The sequence below is a fragment of the Heterodontus francisci genome, chromosome 5 (genome assembly GCF_036365525.1).
Source record: "Heterodontus francisci isolate sHetFra1 chromosome 5, sHetFra1.hap1, whole genome shotgun sequence".
NCBI classification, from domain to species: Eukaryota; Metazoa; Chordata; class Chondrichthyes; order Heterodontiformes; family Heterodontidae; genus Heterodontus; species Heterodontus francisci.
Genome location: NC_090375.1, coordinates 60,012,258 through 60,031,952, shown reverse-complemented (window position 1 = coordinate 60,031,952; position 19,695 = coordinate 60,012,258). Strand labels below are relative to the sequence as shown.

The 19,695-nt window shown below is 42.8% G+C and overlaps 1 protein-coding gene across 8 annotated transcripts in view; it reads right to left on the bottom strand.

Annotated features, from left to right (window-relative positions):
* The window catches only part of LOC137369872 (microtubule-associated protein 4-like), a 546,551-nt gene that overhangs the window by 429,333 nt on the left and 97,523 nt on the right, over nt 1-19,695 (bottom strand). The window contains exon 1 of one of the 8 annotated variants that reach the window (XM_068031526.1): nt 12,689-12,711. The exons of the other annotated variants lie outside the window; for them this stretch is intronic. Coding sequence (XP_067887627.1) covers nt 12,689-12,700 — 12 coding nt within the window. The 5' untranslated portion in view covers nt 12,701-12,711. Of the gene's footprint in view, nt 1-12,688; nt 12,712-19,695 lie in introns of those variants that run through there. 8 annotated transcript variants of the gene reach the window in all.

The window sequence follows — 19,695 nt, the reverse complement described above, 5'->3', positions numbered from 1 at the left end:
ACGTACGTCAGCCAAGAGTGACGGAGAACCCTTGGCATCAGGTGGCAGGACCGTATCTCCAAATCAGAAGTCCTCGAGGCGGCCAACATCCCCAACACGCACACCCTACTGAGCCAGCGGCGCTCGAGATGGCTTGGCCATGTGAGCTGCATGGAAGGTGGCAGAACCCTCAAGGACACACTGTATAGCGAGCTCGTCACTGGAATCAGACCCACCAGCCGTCCATGTCTTCGCTTTAAAGACGTCTGCAAACGCGACATGAGGTCCTGTGATATTGATCACAAGTCGTGGGAGTCAGTTGCCAGTGATCGCCAGAGCTGGCGGACAGCCATAAAAGGCGGGGCTAAAGCGTGGAGAGTCGAAGAGACTTAGCTGTTGGCTGGAAAAAAGACAGAGGTGCAAGGGGAGAGCCAACTGTGTAACAGCCCCGACAACCAATTTTATCTGCAGCACCTGTGGAAGAGCCTGTCACTCTAGAATTGGCCTTTATAGCCACTCCAGGTGCTGCTTCACAAACCACTGACCACCTCTAGGCGCTTACCCATTGTCTCTCGAGACAAGGAGGCCAAAGAAGAATAATGTCTGGAGACTTCCTTTGTGGCATTTTTGGTTTTGTTGTCCATTCTTATTGTGCCAGAATCCTAGAATTTCCTACCCAATACCACTGACAGCACCAGCACCTCAACAACGTCAGTGGTTCAAAAAGGCCCATTGTCACTCAGGGTAACTAAATGCAGCCTGACCTAGATCCGAAGAGCAATTTTTTTTTTTAAGTTGGTTAAAAACTCCATAATTAATGTTGATTCCGATTGTTCAGCTAGATTTTAATTGTTAAAATTTTAACATTTTAACAATCACTACTCTTGGTGTCCTGGTATTTAGGCAATGTCAGCATTTCTTGGAACTTTCTTTTTAGTTTCAAGTCATTTGACAGCATTTCAGCAAATAACACCTGAAAGTCAAAACATTGAACAGCATCATATCCGAAAAAATTTCAATAAACATGTTGTGCACGACCTGTCTTTTATAAACCTATGTGGGCTTGGAATCATATTTCCTCTTAATTTTGAATTGCTTCCTCTATAAACAGACTCCAATGTTTTTCTTGCAATTGATGTAAAGCTAACAGCTCCATACTTTTGAAGATCATGCTCTGACCTTTTTGATTGGAGCACATTATTTTTCCCAATTGCCTGGTACTGCCAGTTTTCAGTGAGCTGAATAAAAAAAGTCCCAACTTCCCCTCTTCCTACCCTGATCCCTATAAACACATTAGCAGCTTTTATATTGGCTTTGTTTTAACTGATATTCAGGAAGACTGATGTATTTTGAACTGCGTCTCAAAGTTTATGTTCATGAATCCAGCTCTTTTAACCTCGTGGAGGCTTGCAGAATCTGCCAACAGGACAGAGAAGCCAGGTTCAAAAACACAAGGAATAGGAGAGCCATTCGGGCCCTTGAGCCTGCTCCGCCATTCAATAAGATCATGGCTGATCTGATTGTGGCCTCAACTCCACTTTCCTGTCTGCCCCCCATAACCCTGGACTCCCTTGTCGATCAAAAATCTATCTAGCTCAACCTTGAATATATCCAATGACCCAACCTCCACTGCTCTCTGGGGAACAAAATTCCACAGATTAACAACCCTCATCTCAGTTTTAAATAGGAGACCCCTAATTTTTAAACTGCATCCCCTAGTTCTAGATTCCCCCACAAGGGGAAACATCCTCTCAGTATCCACCCTGTCAAATCCCCTCAGGATCTTACATGTTTCAATAAGATCACCTCCCATTCTTCTAAACTCTGATGGGTATAGGCCCAACCTGCTCAACATTTCCTCATAAGATAACCCCTTCATCCCAGGAATCAGACGAGTGAACTTTCTCTGAACTGCTTCTATTGCAACCAAATCCTTTCCTAAGTCGTCGTTTTCTTTCTTTGGCCCCCTTGTCTCGAGAGACAATGGGTAAGCGCCTAGAGGTGGTTAGTGGTTTGTGAAGCAGTGCCTGGAGTGGCTATAAAGGCCAATCTAGAGTGACAGAGTAAGGAGACCAAAACTGTACACACTACTTCAGATGTGGCCCCAAGGCCCTGTACAGCTGCAGCAACACTTCCCTATTTTTATACTCCATTCCCCTTGCAATAAGTGCTAACATTCCATTTTCCTCGCTAATCATTTGCTGTACCTGCATACCAATTTTGTGAGATTCGTGTACCAGGACACCCAGACCCCTCTGTACCGTAGAATTCTGCAGTCTCTCTCCATTCAAATATACTGCTTTTCCTTCTTCCTGACAAAGTGGACAAGTTCACATTTTCCCACATTATACTCCATCTGGCAAATTTTTACCCAGTCACTTAACATATCTAAATCCCTTTGTAGACTCTATGTTCTTTTGACAGCTTACTTTACTACCCATATACGTGTCATTAGCAAATGTAGTGTAGGTCAGATGGTTTCACAGGTCGGCGCAACATCGAGGGCCGGAGGGCCTGTACTGCGCTGTAATGTTCTAATTCTAATGTAGCTACCATACATTCGGTCCCTTCATCCAAGTTATTGATATAGATTGTAAGTAGTTGAGACCTCAGCACTGATCCCTGTGGCACTCCACTAGTAACAGTTTGCCAACCTGAAAATGACCCATTTATCCCTACTCTCTGCTTCCTGTTAGCTAACCAATCCTCTATCCATGATAATATTTTACCCCCTACACCATGAGCTCTTATTTTGTGTAATAGCCTTTGATGTGGCACCTTATCTAATGCCTTTGAAATCCAAGGACACCACATCGATAGTTTCCCCTTTATCCACCTTGCTTGATACTTCCTCAAAGAACTCTAATAAATTAGTCAAACACAATTTCCTTTTCAACAAACCATGCTGGCTCTGCCCGATTGTATTACGATTTTCTAAATGTCCTGCCATTACCACCTTAATAATTGATTCTAGCATTTTCCCTATGCCGTTAGGCTAACTGGCCTTTAGTTTCCAGCTTTCTGTCTCCCTTCTTTCTTGAATAGAGGTGTTACATTTGTGATTTTCAAATCTGCTGGGACCTTTCCAAAATCTAGGGAGTTTTGGAAGATCACGACCACCATCTATTATCTCTGCAGTCACTTCTTTTAAGACCCTAGGTTGCAAGTCATCAGGTCCAGGGGACTGATCAGCCTTTAGTTCTCAGTTTTCCCAGTATTTTTTCCCTAGTGATTGTTTTAGGTTCCTCCCTCCTCTTGATTTTCAAGAATTCTTGGGATTTTTTTTTGTGTCTTTTACAGTAAAGAGAGACACAAAATAGCTGTTCAACGTTTCTACCATTTCCTGGTTCCCATTATTAATCCCCCAGTCTCACCCTCCAAGAGGCCAACGCTTACTTTAGCTATTCTTTTCGTTTTTAAATACTGGTAGAAACTCTTACTATCTGTTTTTAGATTTCTAGCTAGCTTTCTCTCATACTCTAATTTTTCCCCTTTTTTTAAAAAAAAAGGTCATTCTTTGCTCATTTCTAAAGTCTGTCCAATCTTCTGACCTACCACTAATCTTCGCAGTTTTGTACTTTTTCTTTCAATTTGATACTATCCTTAACTTCCTTAGCCAGCCACTGATGGTGCATTCTTCTCAGAGTCTTTCTTTCTCAAAAGGAACATATCTTTGCTGAGTTATGAAATATCTCCTTAAATGTCTGCCACTGCTTCTCTACTGTACTACCTTTTAATCTAATTTCCCAGTTCACTTTAGCCAACTCAGGCCTCAAACTTAAATAAAGGGTAAGACACCAATCTAGATCCCACACTTCTCACCCTCAAACTGAATGTAAAATTCTATTATGTTGTGATTACTGTTGCCGAGAGGCTCCTTTACTACAAGGTCATTAATTAATCCTGTCTCATTGCATATTACCAACACTGAACAGAGAGATGCCCTGCTGCATGACAAGTTGGCCTCCTCCTGCCGTCCTCCAGAAAAGGACCTCCCTCCTCACCCTCATGGCCTCCATTAGATCCATCTCAGCATTGATGCAGTGAGGGGTAGCCCTGCCCCAGATGCCAGGTCTCTGGTTTTCCTATGGCATCTTGCTCCCCCTTAGTGCTGTGGAAGGCTTTGGAAGATTTCTCCTTTAGGACAACCAGCAACCTCAGTGATGACTACCCAGGAGTCTCAATCAATACCACACTTCATCTGACCCAACTCCATTCCCACCCCCACTGGCTCTCAGTGGACAGGAAACCCTTCTCCATATCAGTTAAGAGCTCACTCCCATGAAAATCTTAACCTTAATCAATTTCCCACCAGAGGAAGGTTTCTGACCCAAAACAAACCCAGCTCCTGTTTCCTGCCTCCATGACAAAAATTCATCCCCAGGAGTCAGTTTATGGGTATTGGTTTCCCAGATTAGTTAATCCAGATTGAATTAAGGACAATATAAAAGCATCTCTGTATACATTTCATCTGATCCTGCTGCCTCCTGTTGAAACACAATGAAAATATTTTTTTAAATCCCCATAAATTGAAATGCATCTCCTACCCATACAAGTAACAAAAGAATGCGCGGTGCTCATGAAAACATATTTCACATTTCTGCCATTTTTTCTTCTCCCACGTCTGTCCCATATCATTGATACTTCATAACCTTATTTTCAATGTCCGTTGTTTCTTTCTAATTTTCTCTCTATCCAGAATTAACTGGACAGTTTGAAAAATTATTTCTGCTTATTTCCAAATTTCTTCCTTTCTCATTTAATTAAAAACACATGGCTAATTTTTCTTCAATGTCCCCCGTTAATCATTTTGAAAATCTTTCAAATAGCATAAATAAATGCATACTTTGTCCCAATATATGACTAAAATATTGCACTTTTAAGTTTTTTTCTTTAATTTGTTCTTGGGATGTGGGCAACATTGGTATTTATTACTCATCCCGAGATTCCTGGTGGAGGGCCTTTATTAAAGCAATTACAGAATAGCTTGCTAGGCCACTTAGAAAATTGAGAACCAGTGTGAACTAGTCACATGTACAGGTTCACTGAACATTACTGAACTAGTTGGGTTTTTAATGACAACCTAGCAGCTTTCTGGGCCAATTTCTCAAATTACCAATTTATTGAATGCAATTTCACAATGTGCCATTGTGGAATTTCAATACCATGTCACTGGATTAGTAATCTTGAATTAAAATGCTGGTATCATAAAAGTGATCATGAAGCTGTCAGATTATTGTAGAAAAACCACAGCTGGTTCACTAAATTCTTTGTGGAAAGAAACCTGCCATGCTTATCCATGTGTGACCTATATGTTATTCCAGTTCCACACCAACGTGGCTGACTCTCAACTTCTCTCTGAAGTGGCTGAGCAGAACAACCAGTTCCATCGTCACCTTCTCAGAGAAAGTAGGTATGGACATTAAATTCCAATATTGCTCATCCCCCAAAAATGAATTTTAAAAACCCATCCATTTGCTCAAGAGGTGGTAAATGCCTCCAGCTAAGCTCAACTGGTAGAACTCCCTTCCCCTGCCGTCCATTACTTAGATTGTTTTCTGCATTGTCAGAGGTGCCATTTAAATTAAAAACTTGTCCATCTGTCTAGGAGGTTGAAAAATCCATGGCACCATTTGATGGGAGGTTCCTTGATGGCACAGCTCCATCACTCTATTGTTTACAGTTGCCATTTACTTTTGTGAACTTGTGATTAAAATAGCTGCCACATTTCTCGATATGACAGTGACTGCATTTTAGAGTAATCCATAGGTTCATACATCACACAAGGCTCCAATTCCATTGCCCTGCTCTTTCCCTATTGTGATAACATCTCCTTCCCTCCAAATTATTCTCAGTTTTGACCCCATGTTATCAATTGGTCCAATATCTGTTACGTATATAATAGAACCAGAGGACACAGAGGATGCTGAGAAGCTCCAGTGTGATTTGGACAGGTTGAGTGAGTGGGCAAATACATGGCTGATGCAGTATAAATGTGAGGTTATCCACTTTGGTGGCAAAAACAGAAAGGCAGATTATCTGAACGACGGTAGATTGGGAAAGGGGGAAGTGCAGCGAGACCTGGGTGTCCTTGTGCACCAGTTGCTGAAAGTAAACATGCAGCAGGCAGTTAAGGTGGAAAATGGTATGTTGGCCTTCATAGCAAGAGGATTCGAAAACAGGAGCAAGGACATCTTGCTACAATTATACAAGGCCTTGGTGAGACCACATCTGGAGTATTGTGTGCAGTTTTGGTCTCCTTATCTAAGGAAGGATGTTCTTGCTATGGAGGGAGTGCAGCGACGGTTCACCAGACTGATTCCTGGATGGCAGGACTGACGAGAGAGAGACTGGGTCGATTAGGCTTGTATTCGCTAGAGTTTAGAAGAATGAGAGGGGATCTCATAGAAACCTACATAATTCTAACAGGACTGGACAGACTAGATGCAGGAAGGATGTTCCCGATGGCGGAGGGAGTCCAGGACCAGGGGTCATGGTCTGGGGATAAGGGGTAAGACATTGAGGACTGAGGTGAGGAGGGATTTCTTCACCCAGAGTGGTGACCCTGTGGAATTTTCTACCACAGAAAGCAGTTGAGGTCAAATCATTAAATATATTCAAGAAAAAGTTAGATATAGTTCTTAGGGCTAATGGGATCAACAGATACGGGGAGAAAGCGGGAACAGGTTACTGAGTTTGGATGATCAACCATGATCGTACTGAATGGCGGAGCAGGCACGAAGGACCGAATGGCCCACTCCTCCTGTTTTTCAATGTTTCTATATGTAAATAAACAAGGTATAAGCCAAACAATCTCTTCTGTTTTTTCTACTTCTCCCTCCAATAGCCATACAGAATAGACTCCTGGAAAAAATGTTAATGTGTTACCACCTTCAAGAACTTTGTACAGGACAAAAGAGCTAAACTGAAGAGGTGAGTTGAGAGTGACTGCCCTTGACATCAAGGCAGCATTTGACTATGTATGGCATCAAGGAGCCCTAACAAAACTGGAGTCAATGGGAATCAGGGGGAAACTCTCCGTTGGTTGGAGTCATATCTAGCGCAAAGGAAGATGGTTGTGGTTGTTGGAGGTCAATCATCTTAGTTCCAGGACATCACTGCAGGAGTTCCTCAGGGTAGTGTCCTAGGCCCAACCATCTTCAGCTGCTTCATCAATGACCTTCTTTCAATCATAAGGTCAGAAGTGGGGATGTTCGCTGAAGATTGTGCAATGTTCAGCACCATTCGCAACTCCTCATATACTGAGGCAGTTCAGGTAGAAATGCAGCAAGACCTGGAAAATATCCAAGCTTGGGCTGATAAGTGGCAAGTAACATTCATGCCACACAAGTGTCTGGCAATGACCATCTCCAAGAGAGAATCTAACCATCTATCCTTGACATTCAATGGCATTACGATCACTGAATCCCCCACTGACAACATCCTGGAGGTTACCACTGACCACAAACTGAACTGGAATAGCCAAATAAGTACCATGACTACAAAAGCGGGTCAGAGGCTAGGAATCCTGCGGCGAGTAACTCACCTCCTTCTCCCCAAAGCCTGTCCACCATCTACAAGGTACAAGTCGGGAGTGTGATGGAATACTCTCCACTTGCCTGGATAGGTGCAGCTCCAACAACACTCAAAAAACTCAACACCATCCAGGATGAAGCAGCCCGCTTGATTCGCAACCCATTCACATACATTCACTCCCTCGGCCTGCAAGATCCCTTCCAAGCCACGCACCACCCCGACTTGGAACTATATCACTGTTCCTGGGTCAAAATCCTGGAACTCCCTTCCCAACAGCACTGTAGGTGTACCTAACCCATAGACTGCAGCAGTTCAAAAAGGCAACTCAACACCTTCTCAAGGGCAATTAGGGATGGGCAATAAATGGTGACCGAGCCAACGACGCCCACATCCCAGGAACGAATAAACAAAAAGGGAAGTGGGAGATGGGGCAGTAGTTGGCAATGACAGTGGGGTCAAGGGTGGGTTTTTTGAGGAGAGGTGATGACTGCAAATTTGAAAGGGGAAAACAGTACCAGAGAGGAAACCATTTATATCACCACCTAGCATGGGATCCAGGAAGGAAAGTTGGTTGGTCAACAGTTTAGTGGGAATAGGGTCGAGAAAGCAAACGGTGAGTCTCATGGATAAGATGAGGTTAGAAAGGGCATCTGAGGGGAAAAAGATGCAAGGTCAGGGCTAAGATGGGCATGGGGTGGGGGTCAGTGGCCTGGACCTTGGGGAAGTTTAACTTTGTGGGCTAGGGAAAGGGAGGGATGCGGCAGAGACAGCGGAAAAGATGGTGTCAACCTTAATTACACAGAAGTCAATTAGCTCCTCGTGCCTTCTGGAGGTAAGGGTGGAGGAGACAGTTGAATGGTTTAAGAAGACGCACCTTATATCTACCAGCACATTGTATTGGCTGAAGGGATATCGACTTGTGAAAGTAGCCAGATACAGGGCAGCTCTTAAGGCATATCAAGACGTGAACAGGCTCCTATTACAATATGGCAGTATTACAATATGGTAGATGAAATTTAATGCAGAGAAAAGTGTGCAGTGATACATATTTGGTAGGAAGAGGGTGTAATTCTAAAGGGGTGCAGGAACAGAGATACAACTGGGGTTGAAACGTTGAAGGTGGCAGGGCAGGTTGAGGAAATGGCTAGAAAGGCAAACCGGATCGTCTTTATAAATAGAGGCATAGAGTACAAAAGCAAGGAGGTTATGATGGACCTTTATAAAAACACTGGTTCAGCCTCACCTGGAGTATTGTGTCCAACTCAGGGCACCACACTTTAGGAAGGATGTGAAGTCTTTAGAGGGGGGTGTAGAAAAGATTTAAGAGAATGGTTCCAGGGATGAGGGACTTCAGTTTCGTGGATAAATTGGAGAAGCTGGAGTTGTTCTCCTTAGGAAAGAGAAGGTTGCGAGAAGGTTTGGTAGAGGTGCTCAAAATCATGAGGGACCTAGACAGAGTAGATAGAGAGATTGTTCCCACTGGCAGAAGAGTTGAGAACCAACGGACACAGATTTACAATGATTGGCAAAAGAGCCAAAGGCGACAGGAAGAGAAGTTTTTTTTTTAAAACAGCGAGTGGTCATGATCTGGAATGCACTGCCTGAAATGGTGGTGCAGGCAGATTCAATTATGGCTTTCAAAGGGGAATTGGATAAGCATCTCGAGAGAAAACATTTGCAGGGCTATAGGGAAAGGGAGGGGGATTGGGACTAATTAAATTGCTCTTGCAGACAGTCGACACAGGCTTGATGAGCCAAATGGCCTCCCTCTGTACTGTTACCATTCTATGATTCTACATACTTTAAAAAAATGTACTTCCATTAGGAACAGAACTGAAGATTCTACTAATTACAAAGACATAGTGCTTGTTCCTTTTACCTTGACAACATTTGGCAAACCAGGTCTTATGATGTTCATCACAGATACTGCCAGACAATCTGCTCATCTGTGTAATGTCCATGACACAACAGCTGCCACTGCATTTCACTAGCAGACTTAAAAACATTATAAAGGGCTAATTTAGAAAGTATCTTAAAATGAAGATGATTGTATATTGAAGGAAGCACTGCCACTTTAAGGAAGGTGAATACATCTCAATTTTGTTCAGGCATAAACCTACACTAAATTGGAAACCTAGCCAGCAGCATTTCAAAGTAAGTCAACCTGAAGGTACACAAATGTCAGACTATCAGGACCCTCATGGAGGCACAGACCAGAATACAATTTGAATTAACTTTTACCTGAAGCAGCTTGCTTTAAAAACATCTACTGCATCTGAAGTTGTGTTATCACAATCTACATGTATAAAGGAATTTTTTTTTTTAGGGGGCAGGAAGAGAGGAAAGATAGAAAAGTGTAAACATGTACAACTAGATACAATATTAATGGATATATAAAACTACACATTGCATAGGTCTTACGTGCAGTAAAACTGCAAAAGCAATACAACTAAAGAACATATAATCTTGGCTACCATTCCAAGTGCAGTACTAAGGGAGTGTTACATTATCAGAGGTGCCATACTTTGACTAGGAAGAAGCATTCATGAAGGTGCCAGCCAGTTCGAGCAACATCGACATGCCCAGGCAGCGACCAAGTGCAAACAGCGGAAGCAGTGTTCAGAAATTCGAGCATCCCATTCACTCGCCCACCAAACACCACCTGCCCCACCTGTGGCAGAGTGTACGAATTCAGAATTGAACTATTCAGTCACCCAAGGACCCACAACCCTGGAGTGGAAGAAAGTCATCCTCATTCCTGAGGGACAGCCTAAGAAAAAACATTGATTAAGACACTAAAACTAAGGCCCCGTCTCCTAAATCTATAGCAGTACCACATGTTAAAGCTGCTGAAAAACGTACTCCAAGCACAAGCCCGCACCATTATATTTGGAAAAGCATAGTTTGATTAGAGATAGTCAGCATGGCTTTGAGAGGGGCAGGTCATGCCTCACAAGCCTTATTGAATTCTTTGAGGATGTGACAAAACACATTGATGAAGGAAGAGCAGTGGATGTGGTGTATATGGATTTTAGCAAGGCGTTTGATAAGGTTCCCCATGGTAGGCTCATTCAGAAAGTAAGGAGGCATGGGATACAGGGAAATTTGGCTGTCTGGATACAGAATTGGCTCGCCCATAGAAGACAGAGGGTGGTAGTAGATGGAAAGTATTCAGCCTGGAGCTCGGTGACTGTTCTGGGACCTCTGCTCTTTCTGATTTTTATAAATGACTTGGATGAGGAAGTGGAAGGTTGGGTTAGTAAGTTTGCCGATGACACAAAGGTTTGATGGAGTTGTGGATAGTGTGGAGGGCTGTTGTAGGTTGCAACGAGACATTGACGGGATGCAGAGCTGGGCTGAGAAGTGGCAGATGGAGTTCAACCTGGAAAAGTGTGAAGTGATTCATTTTGGAAGGTCGAATTTGAATGCAGAATACAGGCTTAAAGACAGGATTCTTGGCAGTGTGCAGGAACCGAGGGATCTTGGGGTCCACGTCCATAGATCCCTCAAAGTTGCCACCCAAGTTGATAGGGTTGTTAAGAAGGCATATGGGGTGTTGGCTTTCATTAACAGGGGGATTGAGTTTAAGAGCTGCGAGGTTATGCTGCAGCTCTATAAAGCCCTGGTTAGACCACACTTGGAATATTGTGTTCAGTTCTGGTCGCCTCATTATAGGAAGGATGTGGAAGCTTTAGAGAGGATGCAGAGGAGATTTACCACGATGGTGCCTGGACTGGAGGCCATGTCTTATGAAGAAAGGTTGAGGGAGCTAGGGCTTTTCTCATTGGAGCGAAGAAGGATGAGAGGTGACTTGATAGAGGGGTACAAGATGATGAGAGGCATAGATAGAGTGGATAGCCGGAGACCTTTTTCCCAGGGTGGAAAGGGCTATCACCAGGGGGCATAATTTTAAGGTGATTGGAGGTAGGTTCTTTACACAGAGAGTGGTGGGTGCGTGGAATGCACTGCCAGCGGTGGTAGTAGAAGCAGATACATTAGGGACATTTAAGCGACTCTTGGATAGGTACATGGATGATAGTAGAATGAAGGGTATGTAGGTAGTTTGATCTTAGAGTAGGTTAAAGGGTCGGCACAACATCGTGGGCCGAAGGGCCTGTATGGTGCTGTACTGTTCTATGTTCTATTAATCCAGTACAACTACACTGGATATAAAATATTGCTCTTCAATCGGTTTTCAAAATGAGTTACTTATTCTGCTGATTCACACATTTGTGCGATAATACTGTGGAACAATGTAGGAAGATTTGTACAAAAACTTCTTCCAGGAGACACAACAAAAAAAGAACTGCCACTCCATTACAAATTACAAATATACCTGGCAAAATCAATGAGTCACAATGACTTCCCATAGGGAAATGAGGAAGAAAAGAGTCAACAAATTTATAAACCTTCCGCATCTCAAAAAAATGAAAAATAGCAACAGCAGCAATTTATGAAAATAATTTCAATTTCCCACAAGTACTGATCCACGTACCAAACGATTATATTTCACCTCTCCAAAAGCCACTATTTCTCAGATGTTGGGAACATCACCAGTACATTGCAAGAGTGCCATCCTTCCATATCTTGAGCTGAACAATTAATAGCTTAAGACCTTGGATGAGGACAGGGTGAATCCATAATGTCAATGTCACAACGTCAAGGTTACGGGACAGCAATCAGAATTCCAAACATTGGATCCAAAAGGGGAAAATGTGCCAGAGTCAGAAGCCAGTTATGGCAACCATACTGCTTTCCTGGCTGAGACCAATTACTTCAGTACAGAACTGGATCAAACTTAAGAATTTTTGATCTACACTGTTCAGTCACATGCAATCTTTACGGACATCCATTTTATATTGAATACTGTATATCTGCATGAATTCCCTGCAATTTTTTTCATGAACTTTTGCACCTACATTTAAATGAAAACTACTTATGTAAACTTGTCACAAAGTATATCCTCTTCCCAGTGGTGGCACTGTAACACCCAAGTTTTCTTTCTTCTAGTCAATACAACAAAACTCTCACCTTCTAACCAACTCTAGTTCCCAAATTACTGCTTGCTTTGATATTTAACTATGAAAATAAGAGACAAAGTGCACGCTTTTAAATCGATATTTGCAGAGAATCCTACATATAAGTTACAAAAGTAAAGGGATTAAGTGCCTACTGTTGTTTGCATCTCGCTCTAACCAGTGTAAGGTCCCACTGACGTTAATCCACTCTATTGCATCTTTGAAAGAGGTTTTACTAGTGATGACAGCAGTGATGTTTCATGCTGTCCTAAAGCCATACCTGCCATTCCTGACCTGTCAACAGAAGCAGAACAATTACTTAACCAAATAGAAAAAACTAAAGAAAAATTACAGCTGTCAGTTGAGCTGTCTACACTTCACTTCTCCCACTCAACCTTAGTTTCCTTCTTTGGAAGTTGCTGCCTACTTCCACAGATTTTATTCCTTTGGTCCTTTAATAATTATATTCACAGAAACAATAGACAAGACTCGACAGGCTGTTTGAATATGGTGGACACCACAACCAAGCCTAATCTTATTCTCACCTAAACATACATTAACACACAAAAACTGTAATCACTGGACAGCAATTAGGAGGAGAAACCTTAGAGAGATATGTAATTAGAGTACTACAGGTAACTCATAGGATTTGAGAAACAAAGGCAAGTCCACATTGGTTGCCCATCTCTGGTTGCCAAAAGCATGGTGGGCCTTCTCTCTGAATCACTACAGTCCTTGCACTGACTGTGTTCATGATTATATTCAGTAGGGAGTTCCTGGATATTGACCCAGGACAATAAAGGAACAGCAGTTAAAACCAAGATGGAATTACAGGTAGTGCTATTCCCACACTACTGTTCTTGCCCTTCTTAGTGTGGGAGGTCTCAGGGAGAGGTGTTGTCAAAGTAACCTTGGCAAGTGGCTGCAGTACATCCTTTAGAGATAGTACAGACTGTAGACATGGTGCACAACAGGTGGAGGAGGCAGATATTACGTTCAGTGGCATTTCAGATTACTTCTGTGTTCTAATGTCAAGATTATTCAGTTTTGCTGCAACTGCACCCAACCAAGTGGTGAGTATTCCAAAACAACCTTTATTTGTGCCTCGTCAATAGTAGAGGGGGTTTGAGAAGTCAGGTGGTGAGCCACTATGTTTATATGACTGGTCCAGTTAAGCTTCTGGTCAGTGTTGACCTTCAAAATGTTGATGGTGGGGGATTTGGTGATGGTTGTGCTATTAAAGTTCAGGGGGATATATTTGGGTTTTTTTTTCCTTAGTTACAGATGGCCATTGTCTGGTACACAAGTGGCATGAATGTTAACCTGCCACTTATTAGCCCAAGCCTGGATATGGCCTGACTTGATGAGCTACATCTTTATTAGACGAGTCATGAATGGAACTGAATGACGGTAGAATTATCAGCAAACAGGCCCACTCCTGATCTTAAAAAACCTACATGATATCACAGTTTTGATTTTCCTCATTTAAAGGCTGTAGCCTTGAAATCAGATTACTTGACATTCATAGTCAAGAAAGAAAGCCATGCAAAGTACCAAGTTTTTCCCCATATGGGGATGAGACAATCATGTGATGTCACCAACCTCTCAAGGTTACCTTAGCTGAATACTTTTCAAAATATTAAACCAGCCTTATTGCTCATGGTTGATAGACCCAAGACATTCTGGAGCTCATGCAGAGAATAGCCAGAAAACAGCCTTAGTGTTGTACTTTAACTGGCTGCAAAGTGTTTCGGGGCCTGGGGCAGTTATGGAAAGATGTTATATGAATCCAAGATTCTTCTTTCTTTCAAGATTGAGATATGACTGGACAAATTAGGGTAGCATGGATGAAGGCATAAGGAATCACTTACAAAATAGCTAGATTGATGCTTGTAACTCTGATTGGGAAGTATAGGTCTTTTTCCCCTTGAATGAATGAAATATGAAGCAAATTAATCTCCTTCCCCATATACATCTTGTGATGTGTGATTCAGAGCTGTCTCTACATTGTCACCTTACAAATTCAGATGTCCATGCTAGAATCCCACCTGTTCCACTGATGGGCACATTACCTGCATTCACAATCTCTATGCAAAGTAGTTTCATTCACACCAGGTTTGTGGGGGCGGGGTGGAGAAGAGTGGGAAAGAGAAAGAAGCATGTGGACTCAGAGGAGGCAACTGAGACCTTGCAAAGAGCGATCAGGCTGCATCTGGAGTTCTACAATAATTCTGGTTACAGTGACAAGGGAACAATCCATGCCCTAAAGGCATGAGAGAGAAAGGCAACAAGGCTTTCAAAGAGTTGACATAGGTATAACGAACCAAATGGCTTCATTCTGTGCTGCAAGATTTTATAAAATGCTGCCAAAAGGAACAGCTATCTTGATGAGCTAGGAATCTGTAGCTTCAAAAGTCTTGATTTATAGAGATGCATATGAAGGATGTAGTCAAGTCCTTGGAGAAGATGCAGAGTAGATTTAACAGAATTTCACCAGGGATGAGGGAAGTTATGTGGAGCATCTAAAGAAACTAGGATTCTTCTTGTCAGAGCAGAGCACATTTACAGGAGATTTAATAGAGGTGTTTTAAATGAAGAAGTGTTTCAACAGAGTAAACAAGGAGAAAATGTTTAATTGGTGGATTGGAATTTAGAGGATACAGATTTAAAATGATAAGCAAAAGAACCCGAGGGGAGAGGAGATAATTTTTTTTTTTAATGCAGCAAGTTTTTATGGCCTGGAATGGACAGTCTGAAAGGGTGATGGAAGCAGCTTCAAATCGTAAATTTCAAAGGAGAATTAGATAATTTGAGAAGAAAAAAAATGCACAGCTATGGGGGAGTGGGACTGATTGAATGGCACTTTTAAAAGACATTGCACAGGCTGCAAGACTGTTTCAACTTAATAGTATAAAGTAAAGCCAGGACAACAGTTTCAAATGTACAAGGGCAAGGGATTACAGATTCCAAATTGTGAACAACAAATTTAGGACAGATATCAGAAAGTACTTTCGAGTGATCAACATCAAGAACAAGCTGCCAGTGAGGGTAATGGTGGTTCCAGCACTAAATGCCACAAGGGAGGATGATACTTTGAAAAGATGAAACCAAATGGGCCTATCTTGAGACCTTCCAGAATCAAACTCTCCTTTGATCACTGCATGCTAAAAAGGCAAAAGATCCCTACCGAGAGTAGGGATAAACGGGTCATTTTCAGTTTGGCAGATTGTAATTAGTGGGGTGCTTCAAGGATCAATGCTTGGACCTGAGCTATTTACAATCCATTTCAATGGCTTAGGTGAGAGGAGAGAGTGCAATGTATCAATGTTTGCTAATGATACAAAGCTAGGTGGAAAAGTAAGTTGTGAGGAGGATGCAAAGCAATACAGATAAGTTAAATGAGTGGGCAAGAAGATGGTAGATGGAATACAATGCGAGGAAATGACAATTATGCACTTTGGTAGGAAGAATAGAAAAGCAGAATATTTAGCAAATGTTTGTACGCAGACGTATTTGGGTGTCATTGTACATAACTCACAGAAACTTAACATGCAGATACAGCAAGCAAATGGTATCTTAACATTTATTGCATGGGGATTTGAGTACAAGATTAAGAGGTCTTGCTGCAGTTACACAGGCACACCTGGAGTACTGCGTACAGTTTTGGTCTCCTTACCCAAGGAAGGATATACTTGCCTTAGAGGGGGCGCAACAGAGGCTCACTAGATTGATTCCTAGGGTGAGGGATTATGTCAAATTGGCTTATATCCTCTGGAGTTTAGGAGACTGAGAGGTGATCTTATTGAAAAGTATAAAATTGTTGAGAGCTCAACTTGGTAGATTGCTGAGAGGCAGTTTCCCCTGGCTGAAGTCCAGAACTAGGGGTCAGTCTCAGGTTAACGGGTTGGTCACCATTTAGGATGGAGATGAGGATAAAGTTCTCCTGAGAGTTGCGGATATTTGGGATTCTCTACCCCAGAGAGCTGTGAATGCTCAGTCATCGAATATATTTATGAAGATCAATAGATTTTAAGACACTAAGGGAATCAATGGATCTGTGGATAAGGCAGGAAAGTGGATTTGAGGTAGAAGATCAGCCGTGAAGTTATTGATTGGTGGAACAGGCTGAAGGGGCCGCATGACCTATTCCTGTTTCTATTTCTTATATTACACTAAAATCAGCTTTTATTTGTTCGCCTTGTTATTTGATCTGAGTACAAGACCACTGTATTCCTTCACCTGTTCTCCAATTGGTTTACAATATCCCTCATAGCTCCTCTTTTAAAAAAGGTACCAAATCTAAGCGACGGAGAGTAGCCTGTGTGGGCAGACATCCTTTTGATTCCTACTTCATTGTAAATTCATTTAAGCAGAAAGGAGCGTCATACACCATTTGGTTAATAAAATTCCGACAATCCTTTACAAATCCTTTGGCAAGATTTACAGCAGAGGTGGCAGCCATTCAGCCCATTTTGGCCATGCCAGCCGGGAAAGAACTATCCAGCCCAATCCCACCTTCCAGCTCCTGGTCCGTAGCCCTGGAGGTTACGGCATCTCAGTGCATATCCAAGTCTTTTTTTAAAGGCAATGAGGGTTTCTGCCTTGACCACCCTTTTAGGCAGTGAGTTCTAGACCCCCACCAACCTCTGGGTGAAACAATTACTCAAATCCCCTCTCATCCTTCTACCAATTACTTTAAATCTATGCCCCCTGGTTACTGACCTCTCTGCTAACTGAAAGAGTTGCTCCCTATCCACTCTATCTAGGCCACTCAATTTTATACAACTCAATTAAATCTTCCCTCAGCCTCTTCTGTTCAAAAGAAAAGCATCCTAGCCTATCCAATCTTTCCTCATCACTAAAAAGCTCTATTCCAGGCAACATTCTCTTAAATTCCCTCTGTAACCTCTCTCGTGCAATCGCTTCCTTCCTGTAATGTGGTAACCAGAACTGTACGCAGTATCCTAGCTGCAGTCTAACTAACAATTTTTCATTCATTTCATGGATTGTGCATCACTGGCAAGGCCAGCATTTGTTGCCCACCCCTAATTGCCCTTGATAAGGTGGTGGTGAGCTGCTTTCTTGAACCACTGCAGTCCATCTGGTGCAGGTACACCAACAAGTACACAGTTCTGTTAGGGAAGTAGTGTCAGGATTTTGACCGAGTAACAATGAAGGAATGGCAATATATTGCCAAGTCAGGATGGTGTGTGGCTTGGAGGAGACTTTACAGATGGTGGTGTTCCCATGTGTCTGCTGCCCTGGTGCTTCTAGGTAGGAGGGGTCATGGGTGTGGAAGGTCCTGTCAAAAAAGAACTGGTGAGCTGCTGCAGTGCATCTTGTATATCGTATACACTGCTGCCAATGAGAGTCAGTAGTGGAGCAAGTAAAAGTTTACTTATTTGTTCGGGGGATGTGGGCGTTGCTGGCTAGGCCAGCATTATTGGCCCATCCCTAATTGCCCTCGAGGAGGTGTTGGTGAACTGCCTTCTTGAACCATTGCAGTCCTTGGGGTGTAGGTACACCAACAGTGCTGTTAGGAAGTGAGTGCCAGGATTTTGACCCAGCGACAGTAAAGGAACGGCAATATAGTTCCAAGTCAGGATGGTGAGAGACTTGGAGGGGAACTTGGTGGTCCCATGCATCTGCTGCCCTTATCCTTCTAGGTGGTAGAGGTCACTGGTTTGGAAGGTGCTGTTCAAAGGAGCCTTGGTGAGTTGCTGCAGTACATTTTGTAGATGGTGCACACTGCTGCCACTGTGTGTCGGGGGTGGAGGGAGTGAATGAAGGTCGTGACGGCAGGGGTGCCAATCAAGCCGTCTGCTTTGTCCTGGATGATGTCGAGCTTCGAGTGTTGTTGGAGCTGTACCCATCCAGGCAAGTGGAGAGTATTCCATCACACTCCTGACTTGTGCCTTGTCGATGGTGGACAGACACTGGGGAGACAGGTGGTGAGTTACTCAGAATTCCTAGCCTCTGACCTGCTCTTGTAGCCACAGTACCTGTAGGACTGGTCCAGTTCAATTTCTGGTCAATGGTAACCCCAGGATGTTGATAGTGGGGGATTCAGCAATGGTAATGCCACTGAATGTCAAGAAAAGATGTTTAGATTCTCTCTTGTTTGAGATGGTCATTGCCTAGCACTTGTGAGACATGAATGTTACTTGCCACTTATCAGCCCAAGCTTGGATATTTTCCAGGTCTTGCTGCATATGAACATAGGCTGCTTCAGTATCTGAGGAGTCTCAAATGATGCTGAACATTGTGTAATCATCAGCAAACATCCCCACTTCTGACCTTATGATTGAAAGGTGGTCATTGATGAAGCAGCTGAAGATGGTTGGGCATAGGACACTACCCTGAGGAACTCCTGCAGTGATGTCCTGGGACTGAGATGATTGACCTCCAACATCCACAACCATCTTCCTCTGTACTAGGTATGGCCAATTTTTGTATCATCTGTAAACGTCTGAATCACACCCCTTACATGCAAGTCTAAATCATTGATCTACACCACAAACAGCAAGGAACCCATTACTGAGCCCTCCGGATCCCTGTTGGAAACAGCCTTCCAGTCACAAAAACACACGGTGACCATAAACCTACGCTTCCTGCCACAGAATCAATTTTGGATCCAACTTGCCACTTTTCCTTGGATCACATGATCTTTTAATTTTCCTACTAGTCTGCCATATGGGACCTTGTCAAAAACCTTGCTAAGATGCATGTAGACTACCTCAAATGCACTACCCTCTGACATTTTGAGGAGTTAACAAGGGAGGTCAATCAAGGTAGTCAGACGCAACCTTCCCCTAACACATCCATGCTGACAGTCCTCAATTAATGCATGCCTTTCTAATTGACAATTTACACTGTCTCAGAATTTTTTTCCCAATAATTTGTCCACCACCAAGGTTAAGTCCACTGGCCTGCAATTACTTGGGCCATCTCTTCCTCCCTTTTTAAAACAATGGTACAATGCTCGCAATCCTCCAGCACCATGCCTATGTATACAAAAGAGGATTGGAAAGTGGTGATCAGAGCTTCCACTATTTCTTCCTTTAGCAGTCTGGGACATATTTCATCCGTGCTGGTGATTTATCCACTGCCAAGGATGCTAAACACCTTAATATTTCCTTCCTCACTATGCTTATTCCATTCA